Source organism: Pelobates fuscus, chromosome 2, assembly GCF_036172605.1.
Source record: "Pelobates fuscus isolate aPelFus1 chromosome 2, aPelFus1.pri, whole genome shotgun sequence".
Taxonomy (NCBI): Eukaryota; Metazoa; Chordata; class Amphibia; order Anura; family Pelobatidae; genus Pelobates; species Pelobates fuscus.
The window spans coordinates 275,586,991-275,601,600 of NC_086318.1; the positions used below are offsets into that span (position 1 = coordinate 275,586,991).

The 14,610-nt window shown below is 36.8% G+C and overlaps 1 protein-coding gene across 2 annotated transcripts in view; it reads left to right on the plus strand.

Annotated features, from left to right (window-relative positions):
* The window catches only part of TMEM181 (transmembrane protein 181), a 211,671-nt gene extending 197,992 nt beyond the window's left edge, over positions 1–13,679 (plus strand). For both annotated transcript variants that reach the window (XM_063443394.1, XM_063443395.1), the window contains exon 17: positions 12,858–13,679. In XM_063443394.1, coding sequence (XP_063299464.1) covers positions 12,858–12,936 — 79 coding nt within the window. In that variant the 3' untranslated portion in view covers positions 12,937–13,679. The remainder of the gene's footprint in view (positions 1–12,857) is intronic.
* The last annotated feature ends 931 nt before the right edge of the window (positions 13,680–14,610 follow it).

Below are 14,610 nucleotides of genomic sequence, written 5' to 3' on the forward strand. Positions count from 1 at the left end.
CGTTCAGCTCTTCTGTCAGCTCCCAGTGTAAGTCTCGCGAGAGCCGCGGCTCTCGCAAGACTTACAGTGTGAGCTGACAGAAGAGCTGAATGGACGGCGCGGAGGAGAAGAGAGCTGACAGGAGCTGCAGGAGAGGTAAGTAACATCTCTGCAGCCCCCACAGCCCCACCCCACTGAACTACCAATCCCACTGGACCACCAGGGAAGGAGAGCCCCCCTCCCTGCCATATATCAAGCAGGGAGGGGGGACGAAAAAAAAATCTAAATAATAAAATATTAATAAGTAAAAAAATAATATTACAAATAAAATAAAATAAAAAATAACAATAAAAAATATTAAAATAAAAAATAATAATAATTAAATAAAATAAAATAATAAAATAAAATAATAAAATAATTAAAAATAATAATAAAATTGCCCACCCCCCACCAAGGCTCTGCAACACACACACACACACACACACACACACTGCACACATACACATACACACTGATCACACACACACTGCACTCATACGCACACACTGCACTCATACACACACACTGATCACACACACTGCACTCATACACACACACTGCACTCATACACACACGCTGCACTCATATACACACACTGCACACATACACACACTGCACACATACACACACTGCACTCATACACACACTGCACTCATACACACACTGCACTCATATACACACACTGCACTCATATACACACACTGCACACATACACACTGCATTCATACACACATGCTGCACTCATACACACACGCTGCACTCATATACACACGCTGCACTCATATACACACGCTGCACTCATATACACACACTGCACTCATATACACACACTGCACACATACACACATGCTGCACTCATACACACACGCTGCACTCATACACACACGCTGCACTCATACACACACGCTGCACTCATACACACACGCTGCATTCATACACACACACTGCATTCATACACACACACTGCATTCATTATATACACACACTGTAAATAAATATTCAATATCATTTTTTTAGGATCTAATTTTATTTAGAAATTTACCAGTAGCTGCTGCATTTCCCACCCTAGTCTTATACTCGAGTCAATAAGTTTTCCCAGTTTTTTGGGGTAAAATTAGGGGCCTCGGCTTATATTCGGGTCGGCTTATACTCGAGTATATACGGTAATTAATTTAAATTAATAGCATGATATATGACTGGATAAATCGTGATTAGATTTCATATTTAGAAATCTTAATTATTAAAGGATATATATATATGGTTATAGCATCCCATCTGCAGCTGGGATTAATATAGCCATTAATGTATTTGTGTGATTAATATCACGTTAGCATATCATGACCATTTATCCAGCTGTATGATTTGCTCTAAAATAAGATAAAATATCTGTTAGACAAATTAATTAAATATCAGCTTATTAAACATATAGATTTCTCATTGGATGGATCAAGGAGTGGTTATTGACTATTTAAATATTATTTTTATTTAAAATCACATAGGAGTAGATCTTAAATCCCTAGAAGAGATCTAGCCAGCATTGAAAGGGTTATTTCTAAACTGCCAGCTGAAAGTTTCTTTACGATCTCATGCTGCACGCTGAAACTTCACATTCTTTGTCTCTGTGAAGCCTATCATAAATTGTCCTGACAGCTAAGTGCTGTAGAAGCGTTTATATTAACCAGGAAGTAAATGGCCTATTGTATTGCATATATTGTTTAATACTGAATATTCATTGATTATTGCCATATTGTATTGCATATTCATGTTATACTGAAAATTCCATTGATTATTATCATGCATGTTACTCATCATTATTATTTAAATTGTTAAGAAATAAATATCTATTTTTATAACAATCTGTGATTTTAATTACCGGCATATGGTTTACCTTTCACTTATAACGATAACGATTAGGGATCTGAGAATTGAAATAGTGGGCAATTTCTCATCTGTTTACATTATTATCCCATAAATATCCCCACAGCAGTGTGGGAAGCCAACAGAAAGTGATTTTAGGATAAAGGGCCTAACCTTAGTAATTAATGAGGAAATACGTAATTAATGAGGATATGAACTAGTGATAGCGTTTCATCGCTAGTTAAGTGTCCAAGACCCGGACTATACTGAATATTAGAAATGGAATAGTAGTAACCTAAGTGCAAAGAGCCTAGAACACAGGTGTCCAACTTGCGGCCCCCAGATGTTGCTGAACTACAACTCCCATGATTCTTTCAATGAAACAGATAGCCAGGGAATCATGGGAGTTGTAGTTCAGCAACATCTGGGGGGCCGCAAGTTGGACACCTGTGCCCTAGAACATACCGTGTTGACACTGGTGAAGCAGTATGAAAAATTGGCCCTCAGGTGATTAGGTTAAAGAACTGAGACTTAGCAGTATGAGTACAGGAATACGCCAGGTGAGCAATAGATGCGCAATATGAGTGAAATCTTCATATAGAAATCATGTTTATCTAAGTGAAACAGATAAGGAAAATAAGTCATGTAATGGATAGTGAAATTGAGGCTCCAAACGAATGAGGGGGACCAATACGAGAAGGACCATTCCTAGCGTCGGGAATATGTACATCATATAAGAACAATGTGACATGACATTCAAGCATAAACCCGGGGTGAGGTAGTATAAAATTGAGAGTGTAAGTGATTTATTGAACCGACCTCTGTTTATAGCATAGGCTTACTCCAGAAGAGTGTTTTAGAGGCGTATTAATGAAATAATGAAAACAAAACAGCGTGTCGGAAGTATGATACATAATCGTGGGGTCACCCGTGGACCCTATTCCTAATATAATCCTGTTCAAGTGTAAGAGCAAAATTGCCATGCAACTGGTGGCTAATCCCAGAGTTCCCTGTAGATGCAGATAAATGACCCGTGATCTATGAAAATGACTGGACTAACTGTGTAGAGAGCATAGAATATGCTATAAGATGTTAATCTAATTTATACACTACTTTACTAAGTTGTTTACAAGAAACCAATGTTATATGTATAGGATAGATAAATGCTAGACGGATCACATTAGCAGCTGCTTTGTGTTGTCATGAGAAAATATTTTTGTAAATCACCCTGTCAGTTATGCTCGGTGGATCCTTGAGACTTGGCAGCTGTACGTTGTAGGGTACAATTATAGGAGATAACTGTTAATAATCCTGACCAAAATCTCATACTACCCAGTGTGTTTTGTATACATAAAAGGTAACAAAGGAGTATTATGTTTCCACCTAAATGAGACAGCTTGAAGATAAAGAGAAATAATATAATGTCACATTGCTTTAGTCATGAATGCAGAGATACTCAAAATAACAAAGTCATAAATGGGTTCAAACATTCACTGTGCAGAGTTTGTGTGTTCCTGGAGGTAGCTCAGAACAGGTAATTTTAACCCAAGATAAAAGATGCAGACCTGGGCAGTGCAGTTAATTGCAGTATGGTACTTGCGCCTGCTGTTATTAGTTCGTGAGATTTTAGCTACATTGACATACATGAGAATTAAATTCATTAGTTTATTCCTTTCGTGTCTGTAATAGTTTGTGCAAAATGGTACCTAAAGTACTTGCGTTCGGGACTTTAGCCGGAGCTGACTTTGCTTGCGAAACTTATAGTTTAACTGTGGTACAAGCATTCGTATGGTTTGACCGTACGTGAAATCGCTGTCTATGTGTAATTCATGAACTGTAGACCATGTAACAAGTGATGCATTAGTATGAAAATATTTGTCCGAAACAGGGAAAATTAGGCCGAAGGTCTAGGTACTCACTATTAACAGTCTCGCGCTGGAGGGCTCTGAATGTCCGTTCGCGGTACGAAAGCCAATACTTATGTTTATTTTGGTTCCAACTTGTTAGTGAGAACCAAACCTTTCGTCTCTTTAAGAACAAAACTGTTTGTGCGAAAACGCAGGAATTTCTCCAGAGGTCTCCCTTCAGGCTTGAACCGGATCCCACGCAAAATGGCGACCTTCATGTGACCCGGAAGTAGTCACATGCAAATCGCTTAGGCCACGAACGGTGTGGAGTAAGGAAGGGTTCCCTTTAAGTAGGGAAAAACACATGCCTCTCCCGCAGGCCAAACTGCCTTAATATATATATTGTGTATGGATAGTTAGTACAATGTTAAACAAAAATCTGCACACCAGTCAAGCAATAAGACTTGCTTTTTCCACAGAAATCACTAATTTGCAGTGATGTTACTACTGCAAAGGATTCTGGGTGGGCATATAATAATAATAATAACAAAGTATTTAACCAGGAAAGGTACATTCAGATTACTCTGGTTTCCAAGTACGTCCTGGGGTTGTTTCTATCACCCAATTTAATGGTACTCATTTTATCTACCTCGGAAGGATGAAGGGCTGAGTCAACCCTGCCGGGATTTGAACCTGCGATCAAGGGTTAGAACAGATTCTGCTGATGCATTAGCCCACTGAGCATTAGCACAATTAGCTTAACAAAGAATCACATTTTTGCCTCATTTCATTTTAAACATGGATTCCTTTTAGATCACCAGAAACAGCAGAGAAACTTATAGGTTAGCAGGTATGTATAACCTTTAAACCTCCAGTTTTCTCGAGTGTAGCGCTGAGTGTGATTAAGAAGAATACATTTGTGAATATATATAGTGATTTGAATGCACTTACCCTCTATGTCACACTTGTATTTATTACATGGAAAATAGGTAAAAAATATACAAATAATTGTGCAGTATATCAAAGTAAATTAATTAGTTTTGTGAGCTGAAAATATAAATCCACTCACATTTTTTAGAGCCTTTTACAGATGTAAGGCTCTAAACTTCCTGGCGTCTGTGTCTTTTTGGGTAGATCACACGACCCTTCTCTCACGGTATACAGTTGTGCGTTTTTCTCCACATTAGACAGGAAAAAGACACAGGTGATCCAATCTCAGTGTAGTATTTTGAATACTGATAATATCAATATAAAAAAATACAGTATTGCTCACCTTGTTAAGAGCCTTTGATAACTGGCTCTAAGTGTATAGGCCTAGTGTCAGTTTGTGGGGTGACACTACCCCTTCCTGGAATCACTTGAGTAGGATGCAGTAGCATTTTGTTAAATAGAAAGGTATATTTATTTAGAAAAATACTGTTAAAATGTATACAAACTTTGCTAGAAAATAACAAAAGTTAAAATTCCAAATGGATATTACTAAATATCTTCAATGCCAAAATGCGTTTCACCATCAAACGGCTTCCTCAGTCGGCTTCTAATTGTCCTCTGTGTTGTTTTGCTCTTTATAGTTTCATATCACCCGCCAAAAATCCCTTGTGTCTCAGTCCGGTGTGATTCGTGTTACGCGGGCTGGTGCCATCGCGTCACTTCCTGTTGTTCGCACTACATTTCCCATAGTGCTAGGCGTCCTTTGGTGTCACTTCCGTTGAGCGCTGATAGAGTTATGGGTAATGGAGTTCCCGATCTCGTTACTCCCAAGTTCATTTAAGTCCATAGATGAATTCAAAAGATGAAAGTAAGATTACGGGAAACCAAGGGAAAGATAATGTATCACTATTCATTTGAATTAAATTTGTGAAGATAAAAGACAATAAATTAAATAAATACAACGGAAATATATATAAATCCCAATGTGTGAATTGTGTTTTTTCAAATGATTCATTGTTTTTGTGCAGCCTTGTTTTTGCCTACCGGAGGGGAATCAAAATAATTGTATTTGCAATTTCTGAATACAGAAAATAAATGAATGAATTCTGCTTTCAAATCCCATTGGCAGCAGATGTGAATGAAGTCATTCCTTATTATGTGTGATAAACTTATGTGTTACTGCCTATAGTGGAAAAAAAACTGAACACTGTTGATGGGAGTGTTCAGTTTTACTAGTCTGGGAATTTGTCTTACTTTTAAGTAATGTAATATTTATCCTTATTATAGAATTTAAATAATCTTAGTGGGGAGACTTTTAAAAGTGATCTTTTTTGTATATAGAATGTATGATTATCGATAAGTTTTTAGAAATAAGTGAAATAAATAAATATAAATGCGGAAAGCAAGTTAGACCTTCTCTATAGTTAAAATATAATGGAAATAAATGAAAAAATAAAAATAAATATAGATAATCAAAATAGAAACAAAAATAATAATAAAAATAGAGATAAAAATGAATATAAATATAAAATTGAATTAAAAATAAAACAATAAAAATGAAAATAAAAATAAATATAAAAGTAAAGTTAAGATTAAAAAATGTATAGGTAAAAAATAGAAAAAAAAATAATGCTGTAAAATAATAAAAATAAATATTGAATAAATATAAAAATGAAATGAAATTATAGATAAACATGAATGGTGATGGAAAAAAAATAGAAGTAAAGATAAAGATAAAAATAAATATTGGTTGGTCGGAGATGAATAAATAATAAAAATACGTATATATAAAAGCACTATAAAAATGACATAACTCAAAGTCCGCATTTAAACCTAGAGGGGCTAAGGTGTTTAAATTAAAAATCCACTTAGTCTCTACTTTCCCTAATTTTTTTTATTTCATCCTCCCCTCGCCAGTTTAAATTGACCTTTTGAATGGCAAAAAAAATCTAGAAATTGAGGGTCATTATTATGTACTGTTCTAAAATGGTCCGAAACACTGTTTCTCGTAACCTTTTTTTATATTGCGTATATGTTCGTTTATTCTTACATTTAAAGGACGCTTTGTTCTACCTACATAGAGGAGATTGCAAGAACATTTTAATACATATATAACTCTCTTGGAAAAACATGTAGTCATTTCTCGTATTTTATATTTTCTTTCTTTTTTTGATTCTGTGACATGTCTTTTTAAATTTTTTGTGTTTCTGCACAGCCCACAACCAAAAAAAAACTTTTTTTAGTATTTTTTCCTATTTTTTTCTATTTTTTACCTATACATTTTTTAATCTTAACTTTACTTTTATATTTATATTTATTTTCATTTTTATTTTTATTTTTAATTCAATTTTATATTTATATTCATTTTTATTTCTATTTTTATTATTTTTGTTTCTATTTTGATTATCTATATTTATTTTTATTTTTTCATTTATTTCCATTATATTTTAACTATAGAGAAGGTCTAACTTGCTTTCCGCATTTATATTTATTTATTTCACTTATTTCTAAAAACTTTAGCCGATAATCATACATTCTATATACAAAAAAGCAGAATTCATTCATTTATTTTCTGTATTCAGAAATTACAAATACAATTATTTTGATTCCCCCCCGGTAGGCAAAAACAAGGCTGCACAAAAACAATGAATCATTTGAAAAAACACAATTCACACATTGGGATTTATATATCTTTCCGTTGTATTTATTTAATTTATTGTCTTTTATCTTCACATATTTAATTCAAATGAATAGTGATACATTATCTTTCCCTTGGTTTCCCGTAATCTTACTTTCATCTTTTGAATTCATCTATGGACTTAAATGAACTTGGGAGTAACGAGATCGGGAACTCCATTACCCATAACTCTATCGGCGCTCACCGGAAGTGACACCAAAGGACGCCTAGCACTATGGGAAATGTAGTGCGAACAACAGGAAGTGACGCAACGGCACCGGCCCGCGTAACGCGAATCACACCGGACTGAGACACAATGGATTTTTGGCGGGTGATATGAACATATAAAGAGCAAAACAACACAGAGGACAATTAGAAGCCGACTGAGGAAGCCGTTTGACGGTGTAACGCGTTTTGGCATTGAAGATATTCTGTAATATCCATTTGGAATTTTAACTTTTGTTATTGTCTAGCAAAGTTTGTATACATTTTAACAGTACTTTTATAAATAAATATACCTTTCTATTTAAAAAATTTTTACTGCATCCTACTCAAGTGATTCCAGAAAGGGGTAGTGTCACCCCACAAACTGACACTAGGCCTATACACTTAGAGCCAGTTATCGAGGCTCTTAACAAGGTAAGCAATACTGTATTTTTTTATATTGATATTATCAGTATTTAAAATACTACACTGAGATTGGATCATTTGTGTCTTTTTCCGGTCTATTGTGGAGAAAAACGCACACCTGTATACCGTGAGAAAAGGGTCGAGTGATCTTCCCAAAAAGACACAGACGCCAGGAAGTTTAGAGCCTTACATCTGTAAAAGGCTCTAAAAAATGTGAGTGGATTTATATTTTCAGCTCACAAAACTAATTAATTTACTTTGATATACTGCACAATTATTTGTATATTTTTTTACCTTTTTTCCATGTAATAAATACAAGTGTGACATAGAGGGTAAGTGCATTCAAATCACTATATATATTCACAAATTTATTCTTCTTAATCACACTCAGCGCTACACTCGAGAAAACTGGAGGTTTAAAGGTTATAAATACCTGCCAACCTTTAAGTTTCTCTGTTGTTTCTGGAGATCTTTTATGTGTGGTGGGTTTATAGGAGTACCCACGGAGTGTTTTAGCAGCTGTTTCTTATTTCTACATTATAACTATATAGCGCCACCTTTTCCACACCCTGTGTATATATGGTTTCCTTTTAGTCAGCGTTTGCTGTATACAACCGCTTGAAACACAACTTAGGAAAATATGCAAAGCCAGTAAACCTCATGGACAGCTGTTTTGTTGTTAATGCAACTCATCAGCATGAGGTTGGTTACTGGTTTGCTTACTGAGGCTTGGTAGTGCTTGGGAAGCAAAATCCAAATCAGTTATGGTGGGGAAAAATTGTGATTGAAAACCCCTTCCACCTGAAGTCTGTGGATAGTTAATACAATGTTAAACATACTTCAGGTGGAAGGGGTTTTCAATCACAATTTTTGCCCACCATAACCGATTTGGATTTTGCTAAATATCTATATATCTATATCTATATCCACTTCCTTAAACTCAAGTTGACCAAAACTGAAATTCTGGTCTTTCCTCCCTCAAATGTTGCTACTCCTGTGTCTGTATCCCTCCAAGTCAACGGCACCACCATCACCTGTACCTCGTAGGCTTGCTGCCTAGGTGTTCTCCTTGATTCTGACCTCTCCTTCACCCCTCATGTCCAGTCGGTCACCAAATCCTGCCGCTTCCATTCGCCCCTATTTAACACCAGACGCAGCTAAGGTGCTGGTCCATGCCGTTGTTCTTCCTCGTCTTGACTATTGCAATCCCCTTCTCAGTAGTCTTACGTGTTCCCAGATTGCACCGCTGCAATCTATTATAAACACTGTAGCAAGGCTAATTTTTCTGTCCGTCCGCACCTCCCACGCCTCCCCCCTCTGTCAGTCCCTAAATTGGCTTCCAGTTAGATAGTGTGTGTGTGTGTGTGTGTGTGTGTGTGTACACACACAGCAACCAAATCTTAAATATATCCAGCCTATGTTAAATGATAAGAACTAATAAATCACAGAGATTGAAAAGGGGCCGTACACCTAAACGATTATCATTTAACATGGACTGGATATATTGAATTTTTAGTTGCTAAGTGAGGAAACAGGGTACCTTCCCAAAATAATATTGAAGGGACACCATAGTCACCAGAACAACTACAGCTTATTGAATTTGTTCTGGTGAGTAGAATCATTGCATTCAGGCTTTTTGCTGTAAACACGGTCTTTTCAGAGATAATGCAGTGTTTACATTACAGCCTAGGCCACTCCTCAAATGGCTGTTAGAGATCCTTCCTGGATCATGGCTGCCTAAAATGCATCCAAACATACAGTATCTCCTCCCTCTGCATGCAGACACTGAACTTTCCTCATGGAGATTCATTGATTCAATTGATTGGCCAGGGCTGTGTTTGAATCATGCAGGGTCAGTATCAGCCAATCCTATGGGGAAGCACTGTGATTGGATCAGGCTACCACATCTGATGATGTCAGCAGATTGCTTGTTTTTCTGAGTCAAACAGCATGCAGAGTTACAGCTTCAGGCTTGAATACACCAAGATTTTGCTATATTTATGGAGGCATGAGGGACCCAGGGGGACTAGATGGTGGTTTTATCACTATAGGGTCATATAGTTTCCTGACCCTATAGTGATCCTTTAAGGTGATACGGTTATATGTTTACTCACTAGCATTCTGTTTATACATCTCATTATGAATGTGTCTCTACGTGTTTTTTTTTTTTTTTTCTGGTCTTTCCTCCCTCAAGTGTTGCTACTCCTGTGTCTGTATCCCTCCAAGTCAACGGCACCACCATACCTAGGCTCGCTGCCTAGGTATTCTCTTTGATTCTGACCTCTCCTTCACCCCTCATGCAATCCCCTTCTCAGTAGTCATATGTGTTCCCAGATTGCACCGCTGCAATCTATTATAAACACTGTGGCAAGGCTACTTTTTCTGTCCGCCCGCACCTCCCACGCCTCCCCCCTCTGTCAGTCCCTAAATTGGCTTCCAGTTAGATATAGGGCTCAATTTAAATGATCACTATAGGGTCAGGAACACAAACATATTCCTGACCCTATAGTGTTAAAACCACCATCTAGCCCCCCTGGGCCCCTCATGCCTCCATAAATATAGCAAAATCTTACTGTATTCAAACCTGAAGCTGTAACTCTGCATGTTGTTAGACTCAGAAAAACAAACAGTCTGCGGACATCATCAGAAGTGGTAGCCTGACCCAATCACAATGCTTCCCCATAGGATTGGCTGAGACTGACAAAGAGTCAGATCAGGGGCAGAGCCAGCATGATTCAAACACAGCCCTGGCCAATCAGCATCTCCTCATAGAGATGAATTGAATCAATGTATCTCTATGAGGAAGGTTCAATGTCTGCATGCAGAGGGAGGAGATACTGAATGTTTGGATGCATTTTAGGCAGCCATGACCCAGGAAGGATCTCTAATAGCCATCTAAGGAGTGGCCAGTGAAGTTATCACTGGTCACTGTCTGAAAAGACAGTGTTTACAGCAAAAAGCCTGAAGGTAATGATTCTACTCATCAGAACAAATTCAGTAAGCTATAGTTGTTCTATTGACTATAGTGTCCCTTTAACATGCTAGTGCTTGCTTACAAGTCCCTTCATGATGCTGCTCCAACCTACCTATCCTTCCTAATACACAAGTATGTCCCATCGAGGCCCCTATGCTTAACCGAAGACCTACATCTATCCTTTGTCCTTACACCCACATCTGATGCTCGCCTCCAAGACCTCTCCAGGGCTGCACCTTTTCTGTGGAACTCCCTTCCCTTGTCCGTTAGACTTTCACCCAGTCTCCACAAAAATTCTTTGAAAACACACTTCTTCATCAAAGCATATCAATTAAACTGTTAAAGGATTTTCATCCCCTCCCTCGCCCCCCATGACCCCTCTCCTGCAACTGTAAAAAAAAAAAACGACTAAGTTACCAGTGAATACTTTTCTAGCAACCTATTTTATTGCCCCTACGTATACCCCACTCCCTCTAGCATGTAAGCTCATTGAGCAGGGCCCTCAACCCCTCTGTTCCTGTACATCCATTTGTCTGGTTACAATTACGTGTCTGTTAGTCTACCCGTTGTACAGCGCTATGGAATTTTGCTGGCGCTATATAAATATGTATGTGTGTGTGTATGTATGTGTGTGTGTGTGTGTGTGTGTGTGTGTGTGTATATATATATATATATATATATGTGTGTGTGTGTGTGTGTGTGTGTGTGTGTGTGTAGTATTATTATTATTATTGGCATAGTGTTAAAGTAGAGATTGTAGCTGTATTAGTCCAGTTATGTAGATGTAAAAAAAACAGATAAAATGTGTATCTTGTACTTTGGGAGGTCCTCACTTTCTCAAGTCTGACGCATTTCTGAGCAAGAGACACATAGAATTCAAAGTTGAGTTGTGATACAGGGTTTAAAGCGACCTGTGTGCAGATAAGACACAGGTTTGACAGAGGATCGTAAATATCTTGTGTGAAGATCAGAGTGGGGGGGGGGGGGGAGAAAGGAAAAATAACAAGCAAACCGTGCAGAAGATGGTTCTTAATACAAATAATTACTTGTATTAAGAATGCGTGAAGTCCCATCCAAGAGTTACAGGATATGCATGAAGGCCTATATCCAACTCTCGAAAGCTTGTCTTTGAAATATGTTAGTCCAATAAAAAAGGTGTCATTGCATACTGCAATACTCTGGTATTTTGATATATATATATATATATATATATATATATATATATAATTATTCCCATTTATATATCCCCCCACTCCCCCCCAGTTTGATTGAAAGTCACAGTTGTTTGCTCCATGAAGCAGCATATAATGTCTAGTTATTTTCACAAAAATAGCTTATTTTCATAAAATTCTTCATAAATTCTCAGTGTTATATATAACTTTGAGTGTGTAGAATATAAGAGTGAAACAAAAAATGACCTAGGATGTAACTAAAACAACTTTTAATCGGAAATATGGATAAAAACGAATGAATCTCTGCCCCTGCCCAACACAAAATATGTACAAAAGTGTGTTGAAAGCAGTTGGAAGATATGAGAAACCTAAATATAGAGGACTATTCACTAAATAGTGTCATTTGACTACAAGACACTGGATAGAGCTTTTGGAAAAGGAACAATTGGTGCCCTCTATTTGTTCTGGTGACTATAGTGTCCCTTTAAAGTCATTTTCAGTTGGTAAGATCACTCTCCTACTGCAGAGGCTGTATCTAATGATAAGAGCTCACTCCTAATACAGTGGCTGAAATGTGCACCTGTCAGTACCCGTGATGTGTTTTGCCACTCTTTTTAATGTGCACACTGGTCTTTATATCCCAGATTATTCTGTAACTACAATATAACATGTCTTTAACTTCTTGTTTCCACTAGTGCCTCTCTACATTAATGGTTTGTTTGTTTTTTGGTGTTTTTTTGTTTGCTTTTTAGGAGTGACTACGAGGAAATGCCCCTTCAGAATGGACAAGCTATCCGAGTCAAATATAAAGAGGAGTCTGACAGTGACTAATTTTTAGCTTATTACATCATATAATTGCCTTTTGGAAAAGAAGGATTTTTTTGCCATGTTGGACTAATTGTTTTTATGGTATGCCTGATTATCATGGAAAGCTGCTTACTTCTTCCACAGTGGACTTTTATTTGACTTTATTTGACTAAATATGAAATTTGTATATCTTGGTGAAGCTTGGTGATGGACCACAGTATTCTTTGTATGGTGCAGTTTGCTATCAACATACAAAACTGTATTTAATCAGAGCATAGTAATTGCAGTTTAAACCGTAAACTCCTTGCACATATTCCATTTTTTTTTTTTTTTCAATTTTAAGGAGTTGGACTAGCAAAAATATTGTTTTTAGTACTTAAATGTTCATATTTTAGCTCTGTGGTTTACTTGATATTTTTCTATAATTCTTTATCAGACTAGTATTTGGCTTTTGGTATCTTAAATGTTCTCATAAAAACATAATTGCTTTCTGATTCTTAATTGTGTGTGTCCTTTGCCCTCCTCCCTCCCAAAAAAAACAACCTAAAACGGTGCATATGAAGGAATATTGTGTGGTATAAAACTTTTTTTTGTTTCACTCATGTCTATAAATTATCTGGGTTGCTTTTTGTTTCATTACAGAAAGGGTAAGAACATTTTTGTTTACATGGCAATTATCCCAGTAATTTGGCCTGCTTGTCATATGTTCACATATTTCAGTTTACTCAGTGATTGCGTAATAAAAATGTCTTCTTTCTGATAGCAGTCCGTTTTTTGTCTTTAGATGTTCGTAACCCTGTTCTTTCATATTTTATGTTCAATATCTTATTCTGTACCTACCTGTTCTCCTATAAAATGGCTTGGTTTTTAAAGCAGGTTATTAGAAACTGATCTTCCTGGATATCTTGGAAAAGGTTACATAGTTACATAGTTAGATAGCTGAAAAGAGACTTGCGTCCATCAAGTTCAGCCTTCCTCACACCTGTTTTTTGCTGTTGATCCAAAAGGCCAAAAAAAAAAAAAAAAACACCCCAGTTTGAAGCACAATTTTGCAACAAGCTAGGACAAAAAATTCCTTCTTGACCCCAGAATGGCAGTCAGATTTATCCTTGAATCAAGCTGTTATTACCCTACATTGAAAGATTATATCCTTGAATATTCTGTCTTTGCAAGTATGCATCTAGTAGCTGTTTGAACATCTGTATGGACTCTGATAAAACCACTTCTTCAGGCAGAGAATTCCACATCCTGATTGTTCTTACAGTAAAAAAACCTTTCCTTTGCCTTAGACGAAATCTTCTTTCTTCCAGTCTAAACGCATGGCCTCGTGTCCTATGTAAAGTCCGGTTTGTGAATAGATTTCCACACAATGGTTTGTATTGGCCCCGAATATATTTGTATAATGTTATCGTATCCCCTCTCAGGCGACGTTTTTCTAAACTAAATAGGTTTAAATTTGTTAACCTTTCTTCATAGCTGATATGTTCCATTCCTTTTATTAATTTTGTAGCCCGCCTCTGCACTTTTTCTAGTGCCATGATATCCTTCTTTAGAACAGGTGCCCAAAATTGCACAGCATATTCAATATGTGGTCTTACCAGTGATTTATAGAGAGGCAAAATGATATTCTCGTCCCGAGAATGAATGCCCTTTTTCATGCATGACAATACCTTACTGGCCTTGGCCACTGCTGATTGA